The 19,034-nt window shown below is 37.0% G+C and overlaps 1 protein-coding gene across 11 annotated transcripts in view; it reads left to right on the top strand.

The window, feature by feature from the left end:
* kif28 (kinesin family member 28) overlaps window positions 1-19,034 on the top strand; it is a 44,627-nt gene that overhangs the window by 4,388 nt on the left and 21,205 nt on the right. For 10 of the 11 annotated variants that reach the window (XM_073870004.1, XM_073869998.1, XM_073870002.1 and 7 more), the window contains 25 exons: window positions 1,923-2,282; window positions 3,652-3,887; window positions 4,995-5,093; window positions 5,565-5,818; window positions 6,967-7,147; window positions 7,285-7,486; window positions 7,584-7,700; window positions 7,794-7,878; window positions 7,981-8,131; window positions 8,216-8,348; window positions 8,476-8,657; window positions 8,745-8,806; window positions 8,888-9,016; window positions 9,126-9,216; window positions 9,330-9,419; window positions 9,585-9,725; window positions 9,812-9,916; window positions 9,999-10,095; window positions 10,519-10,642; window positions 10,718-10,774; window positions 10,895-11,041; window positions 12,138-12,328; window positions 12,440-12,584; window positions 12,693-12,841; window positions 13,672-13,778. In XM_073870004.1, coding sequence (XP_073726105.1) covers window positions 2,134-2,282; window positions 3,652-3,887; window positions 4,995-5,093; window positions 5,565-5,818; window positions 6,967-7,147; window positions 7,285-7,486; window positions 7,584-7,700; window positions 7,794-7,878; window positions 7,981-8,131; window positions 8,216-8,348; window positions 8,476-8,657; window positions 8,745-8,806; window positions 8,888-9,016; window positions 9,126-9,216; window positions 9,330-9,419; window positions 9,585-9,725; window positions 9,812-9,916; window positions 9,999-10,095; window positions 10,519-10,642; window positions 10,718-10,774; window positions 10,895-11,041; window positions 12,138-12,328; window positions 12,440-12,584; window positions 12,693-12,841; window positions 13,672-13,778 — 3,424 coding nt within the window. In that variant the 5' untranslated portion in view covers window positions 1,923-2,133. The remainder of the gene's footprint in view (window positions 1-1,922; window positions 2,283-3,651; window positions 3,888-4,994; window positions 5,094-5,564; window positions 5,819-6,966; window positions 7,148-7,284; window positions 7,487-7,583; window positions 7,701-7,793; window positions 7,879-7,980; window positions 8,132-8,215; window positions 8,349-8,475; window positions 8,658-8,744; window positions 8,807-8,887; window positions 9,017-9,125; window positions 9,217-9,329; window positions 9,420-9,584; window positions 9,726-9,811; window positions 9,917-9,998; window positions 10,096-10,518; window positions 10,643-10,717; window positions 10,775-10,894; window positions 11,042-12,137; window positions 12,329-12,439; window positions 12,585-12,692; window positions 12,842-13,671; window positions 13,779-19,034) is intronic. The other variant, XM_073870006.1, reaches the window with a different exon arrangement.

Raw genomic sequence — 19,034 nt, 5'->3', positions numbered from 1 at the left:
AATATACATAAACTAAACTGGTGGACCTGTCATTATTGCATTAGGCAAGTACAACTGAGTAAGTCGAGGAAGTTTACAAATGAGGATCTATATTGTTAGTATAAATATCGTCAAGAAATATCAGTCATACTGACAGTAAACAAACATTTTTTTTAATTACAGTAATTACTTTTTTAGAAATTGACTTTAGTTATTAAACAACGACTCCATAAGTTTCCTTTTTACAATGTACTGTTAGTCTTGTCCCTTAAAACTGCCATTATTTGTTTTGTGAAGTGATGTTTAGTGGACTGATGTCAGACTCATTTCAGATAATAAAGTTTATTGTTAAATTGTTACCTCTGCCTAATAAATATTTAATAATTACTGTGTAAATAAGAAGACAACACCCAAAAAGTTAATCAATTTTTAATTTATGAAATGCAGCCTTGGCTGAGCACCTAAAAGTATACACAAGTTTGTTATTTTTTTTAAAAGCAGAATATAGTTTAAGTGTCAGGAACTGGACACGAACCCAGGCGCAGACAGTTTAACAGAAACTTTTATTTAAACAAAAACAAGAAAACAAAACCCACGAGGGGGCAAAACACACTATGCAAACAAAACACTAAACAGACTTTATCAATGAACTACACTTACTTGACTGAATGATATGTATAACTAGTATTAACAGACAGGATAAGTACAAAACGAACGAGCACAGGACAGCAAACACCAAGGGCATTAAATAGGGGAGCAAATCAAGAGGGGAACAGGTGACATGAATCAAACAATAATGAGGTGATTAACGTGGAGACAAGGGGGTGGGGTGATAGACGAGACAAGCAAAGCACGTGCTTTGACAAAACATGGTAGGCTACTGCCAGAACCGTGTCTCAAGAAGCTAGAAACTATGACAAGAGTCCAGACAGGATCCTGACATTAAGGTGGAAAGTTTGGTTTGTTTGCAAGTTTTGTCAGTGAAATGCAATGTATTTTGTGTTAAAATAAATAAAAGTGACAACACAAGTTGTGTTAAAAGTAACACAAAATGTGTTGTTCCAATAATAACACTGATAACACTTCATTTTTGGAGTGTATACAGACTTTGAATGGAATTTTGTTTAGACACTTACACAATATACTGTAATTTGATTAAAAGGAAATAAAGTTTCATGCATTGTTATTGATGTGCTATTAACTGTTAATTGCAATACAAAAAAAGTACTGCTGGCATTTTATTCAACATACTTATGTTAATGTATTTTTCCCTCCTGACTTTCCTTTTTCTTTTTTGCATAATTCTAAAATATTTTAAAACATTTTAAAATATTTTCTTTGAAAGGTATAAGAGCACTGGATTGTTTATATTCTGATCATTCTTAACTGTTCTGTTAACTGTCAAGTGCATTTATTTCATACAGCTGACATTTCAGCCAACATGTTTATATATAAAGCAGTTTTATGGCTTTTGCCTGTAAAAAATAAACATTTTAAATTTTGTGTGTGTGTTTACCTTCCATTTGAGACTACTGTTATGTAAATAAAAGAGTAATAGTTTTCATGTTTTAATAAAAACAATATTCACAATTTATTGCAATATAATACATGTAATGGCTAATTTATAATTAAGTGGCATATCAGTAGAATACAGAACTTGGTTATAGTTTTGTAAAAATACAGTAATTTGCTGGCATTATAGCTGCCATTATGTAAATGTACAGTGTATAGTTTTATAGAACATACTGTAAAAAATAAATTGCAGCATGATACTGTATCTGGCAATTACAGGTCAAGTCTGTAAAAGTTGTCTACAGTTGTAAAAATACAGAATGTGGCTGGCAATTTACAAGGAAAAGCTTTACAGTGACAAGACCGCCACAGACTCTGCACCCCTATACATACACACACTAATAAACTAATTCAGTCATACACTCTTTCAGATGTCTGCGCTCCGGTGGCTTGCGGTGGCTTCATCATCAGCACCACAAGAGCAGCAGAGAAATCGACCAACCGACCAATCGAGCAACCTTCAGAAATCGACTGAAGACACATCACTTTCATTTACACCTGACCTTGCATTGCTACCACTTACTTTTTCTCTTATTCTGTTCTTTCATAATGTTTCCTTTATATAAAAAATAACCACGCCTCATGTACTGTGTTAGGTTGCCCGAGACAAGATTCAGAGCAATTATGTACTGCTGCCCTTTTGTTGATGTGATTGCTTCCACCTCATTTGTAAATCGCTTTGGATTAAACCGTCTGCTAAATGTAAATGTACTTATTACTACCAGCCAAAGGTAATTAGTTACACTACTAGTTATATTACTTTCCTATTGCACCCCCCACCAAAAAAGTTTTGTGAGTCTGTGAATCCATGAAAGTTGCAGATAAATGAAGAGTACAACGGCCTCAAACTATTTGTTAAACAAGTTATGTAATGTAATAAAGCAGTAACATACATACCAAAATTTGCAACAGGCTCAAGCTGGTGCCAATTAAACATGTAACTAGCAACTAGCCCTTTTTGGATGGTAACTGTAATGTATCTGTTTTTTAGTAAATCATTACACTACCAGTTACCAGGGAAAGTATTAAAGTAACTAGTTACTAGTTTCTGCCCAACACTGTAAACCTTAATCCATTTTCTACGTTTTAAACTTTGTGAATGGATTTGGGGAATGTTTAGCCCACACTAATAGCCACTAATATGAAAACAATACATGGTCACTATTTTCTTTCGGATGATAGTTAGGGTTTATTTTATAAGAATTATATAGTCGGAGAAAATTTTTACTGAATGTTAAAAATAAAAGAGTCTTACAGTTAACAACAACATGTAATTACAATACAAACATAACCTATAGAAAACACTTCATATACAGTAAAGACAGTACGAAATACTGCAATGATAATTAAAATTATGTTATATATGGCTAATATTTATGTGTTTATATGACAGGCCTAGCTTTGGGTCGAAGGACAATTTAATGGAGAATATGTTTATGGACCATTTTGCAGGATGTAAACAGCACTGATCCAGAGGCACTTCCTGTTTAATTTTTTTAACACTGAACAAAATATTAATATTAATTGAATTAAAATGTAAAATAAATATTAACTAAAAAAAAAAAAAAACAAGAGGAGGTGTTTTTGGACCGGTGTTGTTTGCATCTGGCAAAATGGTCTATAGTTTTTCTCTGTAATATATCTATCTTGAAGTCTATCTTGTGCTTATTATTTTTTAACACTGTTTTATACAAAATTCTGCCTTTGTTGTATTTTTTTTGTCTATTTATTGGGGTTAAAATTCAGTTTGACGTTTTAAACTATTTCTAAGGCGCACAAGGTGATGTCACAGTAGAGGTGACGCTATTGGAACTGTACGCGCGTGTGTGATTATTTCGTCACTGTAAGAGGCTATATAAGACCGCGCGAATTGCAGAAAATTTGTGGGTTTACAGTTAGGAGTTCTAGAGATTGAAGTTGAAGTCGGCGTGTTTTTTGACTGTTTTTGGCTTGTTATTTGTGTGTTTTGGGCGTGTTATTTGTGTTTTGGGCGTGTGTTCTTCTGCGTGTTTTGGGTTGTGTTTGGCGTGTTTTGTTTTTAACGTGTTTAAGTTTGTTTTTTGTTATTTTTTATTTTTTATTTTTTTTAATGATTTATAGGGGTCCAAAAAAAACCGCTGCGGTTATCCGGCCATTCTTTGGCCGGCTAATCGCACGGGTTTTTTTGGCGCTCTACAGATTGGTCCTGTTTTTTTGGGGCTGCCCGGACCGTAGCGGTGAACCGGAGGAACCGGAGGTTCACCGCGGACAAAACAGCAGGCGTCCTCGGATGCCAGCTGTGGAGTCCGCGGGGATGCCGGTTCACCTTATTTCGGATTTCACCGCCATGGAGGCCTGTAAGTAAACCCATTTCTTCTGTTATTAACTATAAAGTAAAATGAGATGTGTTTATTATATTTGTGTTAATCAGAGTTTGACATGAACTGTGTAAGTGAGTCAGTATCTGTAAAGTCGTTTAAAGTGTAAGAATCAATTATCATTTTTTGCTACTATACTAACTTAAAAAGTTAATTTAAAACCATGGGCAAGGCTTCATATGAAGACCCGCGATGTACCGCGTAATTAAACAGAATTTACAACGTACCTATTTGTAACAACAGAGAGTATAACCTTTACAGTACATAATACTTGTAGGTATAAGGGAACAATATGATACGTTTGGGGTAATAAGGTGGTAAAAATATGGAAAACTATAAATTATTTATATAAAGTATTTTACCCTTACAAAAAGTGCTGTGGTTGCGTCGGATGACCAGTAGTGGATGATTTTCCAATGGCATTCAGATTTCACTTAAATCATTATTTGTGTTATCAGCAATATAATCATTCATTACTAGTGGAAATGGGCTTTTTTAATTTAATAAGCTATTTAGTCATAATTGCTTCTAAATGTTTGGCTTTTGACTTTAAATTAATAACAATATTTATAGGGGTGGTTTTCCGGACAGGGATTAGCTTAAGCCAGGACTAGACCTTATTTAAATTAGGAAATATAACTAGTTTTAACAAACATACCTTACTAAAACATTACTTGTGTGCATTTTGAGGCAAAACAAAGGGCACTAATGTATTTTAAGATGTCACTACAAGATGTTTTCAGTTTGGACAGCTCTTACATTTATTTTAGTCAAGGACTAGTCTAATCCCTGTCTGGGAAACCGCTCCGTAATGTTTTATCTGACTTATTACCCAGATATACAAAGGAACAGTGTTCAGATACAAAATAAGAGTTTGTATGTTTGGCACTGTGCAAATGTGAAGCAACTGTCCATTAGGAAGTTCAAATGTGCTGCCAGTTGCTGTTTTTGTCCATAGTCTTTTCAGTAAATCATGAGTTTATACTAGGATACAGCATGTTGTATTTGTTATGCTTTGTCTATATGCTGCTATATAGTTTATTTTTCAAGAAATGCTAATAGATTTTTAACATAATTTCTCCCAAGTCACCAGCAGCTTGCTGAGTTTCCCAGAAGTGACGATAGACGCTCTGGGAGAGGATGAAGTTACGCTTGACTCCGTACTGCATGGAAGATTTACTGTTGGTGAGTGTTGCTTACTTGCTTTACCCTGATTGTATGTTTTAATGACTAAACTATGGATATGTTTGTTTGTAGGCATGTGCCATTTACCGGTTTCAAGGTATACAGAGGTTTTAAACAGTCAAACCACTAACATTTTCTGTAATAGGGTTTGCAATGTATGAGCTGGGTTTACACATGTAGTTAGTCATGTAATTTACATTTAATATATGTTTAATAAAATTATAAAAAATATATCCCGTCCAGTAAACTTTTTTGTTTGTAGACGTCTGAAAATAACACATTTTAGTGTTGCAATGGCAATATACCTTGAAGCCGTGGTATTTTTGCTTAAGGTTATCATACCGCAAAAATCTCATACCGCAAAAATCTCATACCGGCCCATGCATAGTTGTTTGAATTAATGTAATGACAAATGGTGTTTGTTTGAATAATGTCAAACGTCTTTAAGTTTCTCTCAATTGTTGCCATCAGGAAAGAGTGGACTGGCCTGGCTTGCTTGCGGGCCCCAGTTGGAGGTGGTCCATGCAGTTACTGGCGAGCGTGTCTCCGCTTACCGCTTCAGCGGGGTGTCCGAGGATCCGCCCACGGTGTTGGCCGTGCGGGATTTCTGTTGGCTAAAGCGAACAGGGCTTCTCGTGGGTCTGGAGGAAGGTGAAGGCAGTATGTTGTGCCTTTATGATCTTGCCATCTCCCGTGTTGTCAAGGCTGTGGTCATACCTGGCAAGGTAAGTGTGAACAGCTTTATTGTGTTTTATGGATGAGTTTTTGTATTTTCTTGCCTTGATGTTTAAAATGCAGAGACTAGGGCTGTCGCGCAATTAATAGCACACAAAATAAAAGTTTGTTTTTGTGTTTTTTGTGTACTGTATGTAGTAATTATGCATGTGTATATAACACACACATACAAGTGTTTCTTAAATATATACATAAATGTTTGTGTATTTATGTATACATAATAATTACAGTATACACGCATATATTAAGCAAACACAAACTTTTATTATTTGTTAATTTGTTTTTCATTGCATAGTACCCCACGGTTTGGGTCAGGTCAGCTCACCTCACTTTGGCTTAGTTAGCTTTTCCATCGAGTTTAGTAACAATTCGGAGTGGGAGGGATTATAAGCATGTTGTTAAATTTGAGCTGCCTACTGATGTGACATCATGTGAGAGCGTCGTTGTACATTCCCATGGATTCATTTATTTTTCAGTCCGCTACAAAATAAAAATTGCTTGCACATTGCGTTCATCACTACCTCTGCTTCACATGACAATTTCTGTACAAACACCCGTGGCGTCAGTCGACGCCCTCTGCTGAGCTTCATTTAAGTTGCATTTAACCATATATGCGGAAGTGCGTGTCGCGAATGTGCCGCCACAAACAAAAAGTCTGGTAAAAAACTGTTATGGTGTTCCTGATTCACAACCTGTGGATGTGTTCATCGCTAAAAGGGAGTTTAGGAACTTACAGCAAAGCACAGATGATAACAGGTTTACTCGAGACGGAGCAAGCATGCATGAGGGTAAAGCTAATCTTTTACATTATAGAAATGACACTGGTAGTGACAATTCTCTCAGACCAATAAGTGATTTACAGTGTTTTCGCGTCACGTTTTGGTATCAGCTTGGGTTGCTTGGAACCCCGACCGAGGTGGTACTAAAAAAGTATCTGGTACTACCTACTGCACCCAGTGGAAAAGCTCCCAAAAGTAAGGTGACCCAAACCAAACCGTGGGGTACTATGCAATGGAAAAGCGCCATTAGTGCTTTTAACCAAGAACCAGTGCTTAACCATTCCACACCGGTTGTTGCATAGAGACTACTGTGGATGATAAGGTGACCAAAAAGCTCATCATCTCCTTGTCTTAAACAGATAACAGCCATTGAGCCCTTGGTTAGCTATGGAGGGGCCAGTGCCAGCACACAGCATCTGCATCAGAGTCTACGTTGGTTCTTTGGAGTTGCTGCTGTGGTAACAGATGTCGGTCACGTTTTGCTGGTTGACCTCTGTCTGGATGACCTGTCTTGCAGGCAGAGTGAACTGGAAGCCTCAGGTGAGATTGTGACACATGGTGTTTTTTTTTTTTGCCTTAAAAAATATCCAAAGGCTTTATATTAAAATGATGTCACATCAGTAGGCAGCTCAAATTTATATTAACCTCAAATTACTTTTGTGTGTGCTTTGACACAGATTTGGAAGTGGTCTCTCCCTCTGAGATCCCACGCTTTAGAGAGGGTGCGATTCAGCAGGGCAGACACCTGTGCCTGCAGCTCAGCAGCCCCACAGATACAGGGGTAACAGCGCTGCAGTATATACAGCGGACCAACCAGCTTGCTGTAGGCTTTGCTGATGGCTACCTGCAGCTCTGGAACATGAAGACCCTCAAAAAAGAGTTAGTGAAACTTCAGAGTACTTTTAAAACCAGAATAATGAAGTCTCTTTCATTGTACTTTAAAGTAAACATGAACCTGTCCTCTTTCGCTCTCCAGATATCACTCACGGCTAGAGGGTGGCAGAGTGCCCGTCTACGCGTTCACGTTCCAGGAACCAGAGAATGATCCCCGAAACTGCTGCTATTTGTGGGCCGTGCAGTCAGCACAGGATCAGTAAGTTTGCTGTCTCTATGACCAAGGACACAACCATCCCATTCGATTTTTAGTGTGTACATTGCACCTTATGATTTGAAATTGTTGTTTCAGTGAGGGGGATGTGGTTAGCCTTCATTTATTACAGCTGGCCTTTGGAGAGAGAAAGTGTTTGGCCTCAGGGAAAATTATCTATGAGGTAAAATAAATAGACTAAGCAGTTCTGTAATATCCATTTTAAATATACAAACTTATGATATACACTGTTGTCGCTGATAATGATTCAAACTTTGATGCTCAGGGTCTAGAGTATTGTGATGAGCGATATAGTCAGGACCTGAATGGCACGGCGTTCCCACTCAGGGCTCAAACTACTAATACTCGTTTGATCGGCTGCCAGACTATAGAGAAGTTTCGTCACCATCCTGATCGCGATGACAGCATGAATGAAGGTTTGTTCACGTGGCTAGCCTTATTGTTTACGTGCAGTGTGCTTGATGTCAGGTCAACTTTACAAGTTTTTGTTTTTTCTTCAGCGGCATCTCCGGATACAAGCGTATCAATTTTTAGCTGGCAAGTCAAGCCTTACGGACAAAGCCAGCCATCTACCTTCATTGGTGTTTTTGATATTAACAGATGGTATCATGCTCAGATGCCAGACTCACTAAGGTAAGAGGACATGTGACCAAAGCTTCAAAACAGTAATAAACTTCCATAAGGCCTACGTGTTTGTGCATATGTAAATCGTGCTCTGTATGTTATGATTTCTGATGTTTTTCTCTTGTTTCTTGCTCAGAACGGGTGAATCTTTGAGAAATTGTCCTTATCTGGCAGTGTGGTCTCTTGACTCTGTGGTAGAGATGACTGCTTCCTGTCCTCTGATGGACCTTATTGTTCATGAACGCAGTCTAAGTAGGGGCCTGCCTTACACCTGCCCCCCACCAGAGCAGTTCTTTAATCCCACAACCTACAACTTCGGCAAGACACAGATTCATTTTTTATTATAATTTATGGAATGTGTACTGGCTTTATAAATGTCTAATAACACTTGTTGTTTTTTTCTAGATGGAAGTTGTTTGCTTAATACTGGAATTGTGCACTTTACTTGCTCTGGTCATCAAAAAGAGGTTCGTTTTCATCCACTCTTTTATATTGTATGCCTAATTCTATTTATTCTTGTGCATTAAAATCATACTCTCCACTCTCAGACTCTGAGCTACTTGAAGAAGCTGGCTCCAAGTTTGGGCGACAGCATTACTAATGGATACCCGCGCTGCCTTATGTCTGGTCTCCTGTCCTCTCGTCTTGCTGATGTCCAGCCCTCTAGCCTCTCACAGGTCACACACACCTTTCATTCGACATTACCTTGTGTAGGATTGGTCATGAGGACTAACTTGAGAGACAGTGAAGATGTTATGAAACTAATACTTTTTTTTGTATTTACAGGAAGAGCAACTTGATGCCATCTTATGCACCGCTGTAGAGACGAGCTCCTTGGGATTCATCACTGGCTGTATTAAACAGTGGACCACTGAGGGTAAAAATGATGCTTTAGTACTTTGTTTTAGTATATTTAGAATATAGTCTTTTTCTTTAATGCCAATAAATGACCTATACTTATAACTTTCTTTGCCGCATTTGTGCACACAGAGCAAGCGGGGGCAGCCGTGAATTTGCGCTATATACTGGAGTGGGCCTGGAACAAGGTTGTGCGCACCAAAGAAGAGCTGGATGAAATATGTAAGCAATCCTTCACAATCTGAATTCTGTTTGTTACGTGTTAGAGCTTGTTTACACCTGGTATTAAGATGCATTTTGGTCGATCGGATCACAACTTAATACCAGGTATAAACAGCCCCTTATTGTCAATTTAAAAGCATTCTGATCATTTTGTTCTCTCTCCAGCTTCTCCAGTCTTTGACAGCTTCAAAAATTTCACAGATCCACAAACACTTCAGCTCCTACAGCACAGTCAACGCTTGCTGGCAAACCTCAGCACCATCTTCCATTGTTTGCTTAATGATGCACAGGAGCTCACACAGAAAGGTGTCAAAATATACAAATGTGATCTTGTTCTTTGTTGGTGTTTGTGTTGAACTTATTTTAATTGATTTGTTTATTTTTGTTTGCAGGGTTGGTTGGACTCATGAACAAATGCATGGTGTCCAGTTTGATTAGTCAGTATGCTCAGGTGGTTCTTTGGTTCTGCCGTACCGGCCTCCTTCCAGAGGGCACTGGTATGATTGCTTGCAGAGTTTCACCAGTCTTTGACCACATTTGTCTATTGCATTTTATAAACGTACATATGCTTTTTCACAGATGATGATGTCCTGCAAATATCAAGGCCCTTTTACAGTCATTCTATTATAAAGAACTACTACGTTAGCCAAAGGGAAGAGCTGCAGAGACTTGCCAAGTAAGTTACTCAAAGTGCCATTGGGTGGTAAAGTGGCTAAACGTGAGTGTGAGAAAGGTTTGGTTTAAATTGATGCAAACTAATATTATGTCGAGTCCACTGCTTGTTGGTAAACATGCTGAGCAATGTTTTGTATATGTAAGAGCTTTCTCTTATATTTCAGTGCAATTAATAAAATAAGCTCGCGCAACTTTCACATGCTCGCAAAATGAAACTAATGGAAGATGCGGAGAGCAGATGCTTTAGTTTTATCAATGAAAGCCTCAAGATGGTGCTGCACTGTGTGTTCACGAAAGATGTCAGAAACGATTATCACATTTGATAAATGGGCGGACCATCACTTCTACCTTTTCTACCTTATAGTTTCTTGTCAGTTTTGTCTAATATAAAGGCACAAAATAATACAGTTTTTCTTTACAATAGGGATAAGTGGTGTGCGGACTGCCTAATGATTGACGGTCTGGTAAGGCAGTGTGGGGAGCGTCTTGTTGAACTCTGGAGAAGGGATGAGGGTGGAACTGGACAGTATCCTCCCCCGACACTTCATGTAAGTGAAGATGTGCATAAAAGAAAAGACTTTGTCTCCGCTGTACTTATTTTTTGTTTATTTATTTGCTTACAGGCATTGCTTGATATATATCTTCTGGAAAACGTTGAGGAGTCTGCCAAACATGCTATTGCATCCTTTTTGAGCTTTTGAAACTCTGCTTCATCTATGTACTCCTATTGTATAAAATGTGTAAATATTGTGTGTTCTGCCATCAGTCATTTAAGATTATTCCTTGACTCAGCTTCATAGGTTATTTATTTGCTACTGGATGTGATGTACTCATTTCCCAATAAAAGTGGTGCGTCAGTGGAGTCTTTTCCCACCGCATTTGGTATTCCCATTGGTTTAGTCAAACTGGTACAAGGCCTGTGGTTGCTGGATCATCATGATCATGAGGTAAGCATTGCTTTAACTTGGCTTTTATCTGCTGTCCATTTATTTGTGCAGTGTTATCCCTTAACTCATTCTCCACCAGCCTTTTTTTTTTTTTAAAGTTGCCCGCCAGCTTTTGTGTTTTGATTTTTCACAAGTTCAACAAAATGCCTTTCAGGAAAATTTTCTTCAATAAATATACTGTTTATAAAACCTATGAAAATTGGTAGGTTTCTTTAAAAATAAGGCTTAAATAATAGCATTTTCATAAATGAGCAAAGATTAAAACATACATGGAGTTTACAATGTTGTAGAATTAGCTGATGCTTCAGTTTGTTGGGTAAGAGCGCCATCTAGTGGATAAGTAAAGATTAAAGGAATTAAAGATTACTGTAAAAACTTGTCAGGGATGCGTCATTGGCAGGGAAATTTTTTTCTTAACTCTATCCCCGACATTCACGAGTTAACTTGTCAATTTAGAGAAAACACTTCCCTGCCAATGACGAGTTTTTCTGGCATTCCATGTTTCCACTATTATCCACCAGATGGTGCTCTTACCCAACTTATAAGACCCGGAAGTATCCGCCTACACCAAACAGTTCAAACTCCATGTGTGTTTTGATCATCGCTCTGAATCGGATCTCTATCAAAAGTTGCAAAAATGCAGTTATCTCAGCTTTTTGCTCAAAATTTGGTATTTTTTGAAGAAACCTACCCATATTTGAGAATTGATAAAAAGCAAATTAAGGCAATATGAACCTTTTTTTTAAGCTGAGGGTCCGTTCTTTCATTTGATATTACATGTTCGTATATTTAATTTAAAGAAGAACATTTTCTGGAAGCATTAAACTTTTGTGAAAATCATAAGAAATGCTGGCACTAGCTGGCAACTTTTTTTTTTAAACGCTGGCGGGGAAAGAGTTAATTGACCAGTTAACTCATCAATGATGGGGGAGAGAGTTAATATGTAATTATTTCTAATGAACAATTTTATGTAGCATGTTTTATAATTAACATGAACTCGTATGAAGATTTGAGATATGCATGTTGGTTGAAACTAACATTACTATCAGTTTGTGTATACTATCTTTTGTTTAATGGACATATTTCCCCTTACCAGAGCGCTCTGGAGCTGCTCTTGCATCCAGCCACCAGTCACTCACTTTGGAGCTGGCAACATGAGCGTGTCCTGCAAGCTTTGATGTGTCAGCAGAAGCACACTCTTGCTCTACGCTACTTGCATGTGATGAAGCCTCCACTGTGCACTACCAGCCAAGCCAAGCTTTCCCTTTCAGTCCTGCTCCATAACAGGTAGAAATGCACCCTATCAATTGTATAGAGTGCCATGTTTTAATGTGTAAAGTGCTTTAGAAAAAGCTGATTTATAGTCTCTTATTTTGGTGGGGGTTTTTTGGTGCACAGGTGTATTGTGGAGGCATGGGCGTTGTTAAGGCAGCGCTGTAATAAGTTAAACATGGAAGAGCTGATGAAGTTTCTCTTCAATACGTGCCAGGAGCTAGGTCTGATGAAAGAGCTACTGAATCTGCCACTTGGCATGGAAGAACAGGTGGGTTTAAAACACTTTGAGACAGTATAAGTGTCCATATTTTGTCAAAAATCTTGATTGTGCATTAACCATATCATCTTTTGAGCGTCTTCAATTTTACTTTTGCAGGAGTGTTTGGAACGATTCCTTAAAAACTCTGGAGGTTTCCAGAGTCTAGAGCTGCTAATGGTCCACTACCTCCAGCAGGCCAATTATGTTTCTGCCCTTAAAGTCAACCAGACCCTCATAATGAACCTTGGAGTATGTTTGGATCCACGGTTGGTTCCAACCCTTGATTCTGATTGGTCAGTGGCTCTGCTTTATTCACGATAAAACATGGCTATGACCGCTTCACCCAACGGTTCTATTTAACATCACGGGTGGTAACCGTTTTATAAAAGCAATAAGGTACTCGAGGCAAGTGCTGTATCGTGAATAAGTTACTTATTCACGATACAGCACAGCCTCTCGTACCTTATTGCTGACATATACATAGATACAGGTCATTGAAAGTGCTTGAATTTATTTTACGCAATTCCATATCCCCTGTGTAGTGTAGGATAATATCATAAAAATTCTAGACTGTGCTAAACTGTTCACTTTAAATGCTTATATCTTATGTATGCTAATGTTGATTCATACCAAAATGCTTTTTTGCGTAGTTGTGTTTGACAAATGAAAACGTCTCGAGTATAAAACCTGAGAAGGGAACAAGGAACTGCGTCTCCCTTGCCATACTTCCTGCGTCCCTGTAATGCCGCCTTTGGCAATATTTCAGATAGCGATATAATTCCTGTCTCCCGCGTCACCCTGTCTTTGTCGTTAAGCCTCGCCATTGTTTGAATTTGATATACACATTCAGACGCACTTACCCCTGGAGGCATCCCCAAAGTGTCACCGCAGTGACGCAGCGTGAGTTCCCTCGAAAGGGAACTGTAACGATGTATCTTTAAGGGTAACACAATGTAACCTTGCTCTCACTTGAAATGTGTTCCCACATTTAGTCCTTGAATTTGAGGGTATTGCACCTGGAAAGTCCTTGAAAGGTCCTTGAATTTGAAGTTAACTGATGTGTGGGAACCCTGTGTTTATTTTATTTCCTCTGTAGCCCCAGAGAGTCAGAGTATCTTCCCTCGCCAAATCTACCAGAGCCCTTTGTGGAACCAGTGGAACAAGAACCTAAGAACAGTGAGGAGGAATCTATGGAAACATCAGGTAAGAGACGCTCAAGAACACATTTCTAGTAAAGGTGCATTATGTAACTTTTAGAAGGATGTTTTGACAGAAATGCAAAATAATATACATAACAATATTATCAGTGGTGTATAAAGATCTTGCTAAATGAACTGTATTGTTTTTATTGCATTTTTATCTACATGCACCACGGATCCTCTTACATGGAAGTCACTTTCATGTTTCTATACAAGCCTTAAATGCTTTACAGAGCTTGTTTCATCACTACGTTGTCTCAGAGATATGTTTGTCCTGTGTCGATTACCGTAGCTTATCTATGCATTTTTAAAAGGGAGGGGGAGAGCTGTGTGGCCTAAGCCGTAGGTTGCAATTCGCAATCTCACAACTAGATGCTGCTAAACATTTACACAGTGCACCTTTAATACACTGCTTTTTATAGTGAAAACAACCGTTGCCGAAATGTTGTTTAGTAATGTATAGTATTAGTTCTATAGTAATTTTATAGTGAATAACTATTTCAAATGTGTTTTAAGTATTTTTGTATGTGCCAATATGTAATTTATTACGTACCTGTAGAGGCACAAAAGACCCCACAGAAAACCACGCGTAGAAAAAAATCTAGAAGACTTAGAGACACCATTTATAAAGAAGACTCACAACCACAGACTGGACAGAGACCCATAAAAGCAGTAAATGAAGATGCAGTAAATTCCCATCCTAAAGAGGTTAGTGCCATTTAAGTCCAATAAGGTGCCATTTTATTTAAAGATAACTGAGGGTGTATATAAAGAGCTGGATTAGACTATTTGTTTTTTTATTTGTCACAGGACAATGGCCCGGTAGATGATGCAGTGGAAACTGAAGCTGTCAAACCAAAAAAAGAAGAGAAAATCTAGGTGAACTGTTTACTGAGGGACTTGAGGACCAAAAAAGATGGCTTAGTTTTTAAATGTTTCTACTAATGCAAAAGTAAATAGTCTTTTAGCGATGCTATAAATAAAATTTGATACTTGTGAACTATTTTGTTACTTGGTTTGTTTATAGAACGGATTGTGTAGGAAATGTAAAACCGGATCAAACAATAACAAGGTTTATGGGTTCCACCGCTTGGATGATGTGGTTCACCTTGCATTGGTTAAGTGTAACAAGATGGTCTATTTTAAACGGATGGACATTTTGCTGGACTTGGCACTTAGTCTCCTCTATCATGAGGTCTTAAAGGTGCAGTGTGTAAATTTTAGTGGCATCTAGTGGTAAGGTTGCGAATTGCAACCAATGCTCACCTCTTGCTTTTGAAACACATAGAGAAGCTACGGTAGCAACCATCGGACAAACATGTCATCGATGGAGACAACTTAGTAAAAAAGTTTGTCTGTTGAGGGCTCCTGTATGCATGGCTGCACAAAATGGCGGCTTCCATGTAAGGGGACCCTCTGTGTATGTAGATAAAACGTCTCATTCTAAGGCAATAAACACATAACGGTTCATTATGAAAGGTCTTTATACACCCCTGATAATTTAGTTTTATATATTTTGCATTTCTGTCAAGAGATCCTTCTAAAAATTACACACTGCACCTTTAAGTTGAAAAACCCCAAGTTTGTTCATTGCAAATAATGTACATTTATTTTTGTTCAGATGCATATTTAAAAGAGCATTGTGAACTCTGTTGTAATGCATATTTGCTTTCAAATACAAATAATTTACATTTCTAAAGAGATTTTTTTCCACTTCTTTACTGGATTGTTGTGACATCATCAGTATTTTCATTTATGTAATTGTTTTGATGCAAAATATGTTTTCTAAAGGGCAAGACTTGTAAACAAGATTACAGCATTTTTGTATTTTTTACATCAAGCTCACATCTTTTACCCCGAATTATAAACAGTGCCTCATTTAAAGGGATACTGCACTTTTTTTGAAAATATGCTCATTTTCCAGCACCCCTAGGGTTAAACAATTGAGTTTTAGAGTTTTGGAATCCATTCAGCCGATCTCCGGGTCTGGCGGTACCACTTTTAGCATAGCTTAGCACAGGGGTGTCCAATACGTCGATCGATCGGAAGATCGCACATAAGTTAACTGTATATGATGCTCCATGAGCATCGGAAAACAGAGGGCAAAATAGGTATTATGAGAGGGGCCAATCACACCAAAAGCATTTATGGCAGTTGCATGCGCCTTTATGAATGATATTCTATGGACAGGGTATGAGGTGTGATTTGTGCATCTGCTTTGCAAACTAAGCAATCAGTCGTGCCGATGGTCACGTACTTTTCCGTGAGCAAAAGTCGTGATCAATGAACATGTGATACTACGTACGTGTGAAGCTACATACGTCCGGGTCAATTTTTTTATTATAATTACATGTTAAAACCTGTTACACTTTTAATGACAAAAAAGTTAAAATAATCATTTAAGAAATATCTTACCCAAAGGCACATTTATTCAATAGGATAGCAACACATGGCATAAACAGTACAATCTTACAGATTCTTTTCACGTATTAAGTCACATGATGTAAATGAAAAAATGCCTTGCATAAAAACAGTGTATGGCCTCTGTTATGTGTTGTCCATAAAGTATTTATTGTCCATTTTTTTTACATAATCCATTGTTTGGCACTGAGAAAACAAGGTGGATCACAGCGCCACCTTTTGGCTATTCAAAGTCAATTTATTTCTGTAGCACCATTAAACACAACAATGTTGACCAATGTGCTGTTCGGCTTACACAATAAAATTAATATAAAAATAAAAACAGTAAAAAGAATAGTTGAAACCATACATCATCATCATCATTTAAAAACAATAAAATATCTAGATTTAAAGTGTATTTACCAAATAGAGGAAAAACTTCATACCTGAAAGACATCAAAGATGTAATGACTCATTGTAGAACAATAGGGTCCTTGCACCTCGGTGCTTGGCCCCAATTAACTTGATTCAGGGGAAAAATCATTTTGTTTATAGCCTTTGTGGGTTAAGGGTCATTAACAGACATACAAATACTTTAAAGTAGGCCTACCAAATCTTACCCAAACATTTTACAGTAGACCTACACAACAGAAATTTGATTACTGTACTATACGTTAAGCTCACTTTGCACTCCTTTTAAATACTTATTTGTACACATTTTTACTGTATTTTACCAAACAAAAAGGCATGTCAATGTTCCCCAAATATGTTCCTGAAGGCACACCAAACACTACATATTTTCCAGCACTTCTGACCTCATCCCAATCAACTCATCACATCTTCAGAAAAATATTAAATAACAATCTTTTTTCTTTTTAGATTTCTTCTGTTTTAGACCTACTTATTTCACTACCACCTTAACCATCTTCCACTTTATATGGAAATATTGTATATATCCAGCTCTAGGTAGATTACATAAGAATTGAAATCAGTTACTGATTACAAACTACATGCCAAAATGTATAGTCAGTAACCTAATATGTTAGATTACACATTTTGTACTTTATGATTACATCTACATTTGACCTATGTTTATTTGATATCACACATTTAAGTAGGATAGTATTGTACTATTTTGACACCGTACAAAGAGCAAGAAAATATATGCCAATTTTAAACAAGACATGTTTGTAAGTGCATTTGACACGTATGCAAAAATAAATAAACATCATATCAGCCATAAAATATGTATTTAGATCAGATTTCACCACAGTTAACACTGCGTTGCAAGCACATTTTGTTAGAAAACATCAATGATGGGACTGACTCAATGACACTTTACAATGCTTTATATACAGTATGTGAAGATTAATAGAATACACATATATTTTAAAATGTAATGTAATTTAAATACAAGTTCTTGATTTTTGGGATCTGATTACATGTACTACCCTCTATATCTATCTCTATCAATATCTCTATCAATCTATATATCTCTATCTATCTAGCTATCTAGCTATCTATCTATCTATCTCTGTCTATCTCTATATGTCTATATCTATATATCTATATATCTATATATCTATATATCTATATATATATATATATATATATATATATATATATATATATATATATATATATATATATATATATATATATTACTGCTCAAAAAAATAAGAAAATCATCACAGCTTTACACAAAGTCAGATAACCTTCGGGAATATCATCCAACCCGGTACGGAAGCATAAGTGATTGTAAAACTTTATACATATTTAGCTGCAAATACAATTGAAAACAGATACATTGGACAGGCAACAGTAAGAGTGGTTTAGGGAGGACCATTCTCGGAGTGTCTCACAGACCTCTACGTGCTATGAAATATCGAAATGAAATCTTCAGATCTATTGTCAGATCTTATGCTGGTGCAGTGCAGAGACCTCCTGATACATGATGCACAACCTCATTTGGCCAGTCTGTAGGCAGTTTCTGGACGATGAAGGCATTGACGCCATTGACTGGCCTTCACATTCTCCAGACCTTAATCCAAATGTGTTTATGATTTTGGCTTTCACTGACTATTGTCACACTATTTTGTTTTCACAACATTAGGCAACATATTACAGTTTTTCTCAGTCGCTTTGGTGCATTTCTCACATCACTATTTACATTTGCACAACAGTTAATGCAGTTCTCAAAACAATTAGTACAAACTGCAAAACCTAGTTGATAACCTCCAAAAGCGTGTCACTTGCTCAAAATGGATAGGTCATTCCTCAAAAGCAAGTATTCATATCAATGAAAGTGTCAGTGTCATCAAAATGAAAAGTCATGACACCATTGTTTATGAACAAGATAGTCAAATAGCTTAACCATGTTTTCATTATGACAGTTTACTCTATAAATGTTTTCCAATGCAAAAAAGTCAGATCTTGGTGACACTACCTGAAAATGCTCAAGACAGCACTATATACTATTTGCACAACCATTTAAAAAATACAGTAAAGTTACACATTGCTGTGTTTAGTGAGGTAACTGAGTACAAGACACTGAATATGTATGTTTCACATTTTTACTGCATATGCTAATTTGTTCACAGCATTGCGCAAAAGAAAAAATACACCCTTATTTACAACAAACAAAAACTCCCTTTGGGTAGAGCTTACTGTAAACAATATTGCAGTACATATTGGAACTGAACATACAACAAACATAGCACTGCAATCATTCATGAACATCCAGACATTCCTCTCTGTCTGGCCACATAATTTGAGAAATTGTTAAATTTAGGAGACATTTCCGGGAAAAAAATTATTTAAAAAAATGATTTTGACAACTAGTTCAACATTTTTGTATATG

This window comes from Misgurnus anguillicaudatus, chromosome 7 (genome assembly GCF_027580225.2).
Source record: "Misgurnus anguillicaudatus chromosome 7, ASM2758022v2, whole genome shotgun sequence".
Lineage (NCBI taxonomy): Eukaryota > Metazoa > Chordata > Actinopteri > Cypriniformes > Cobitidae > Misgurnus > Misgurnus anguillicaudatus.
This window is presented reverse-complemented; position numbering and strand designations above follow the sequence as displayed.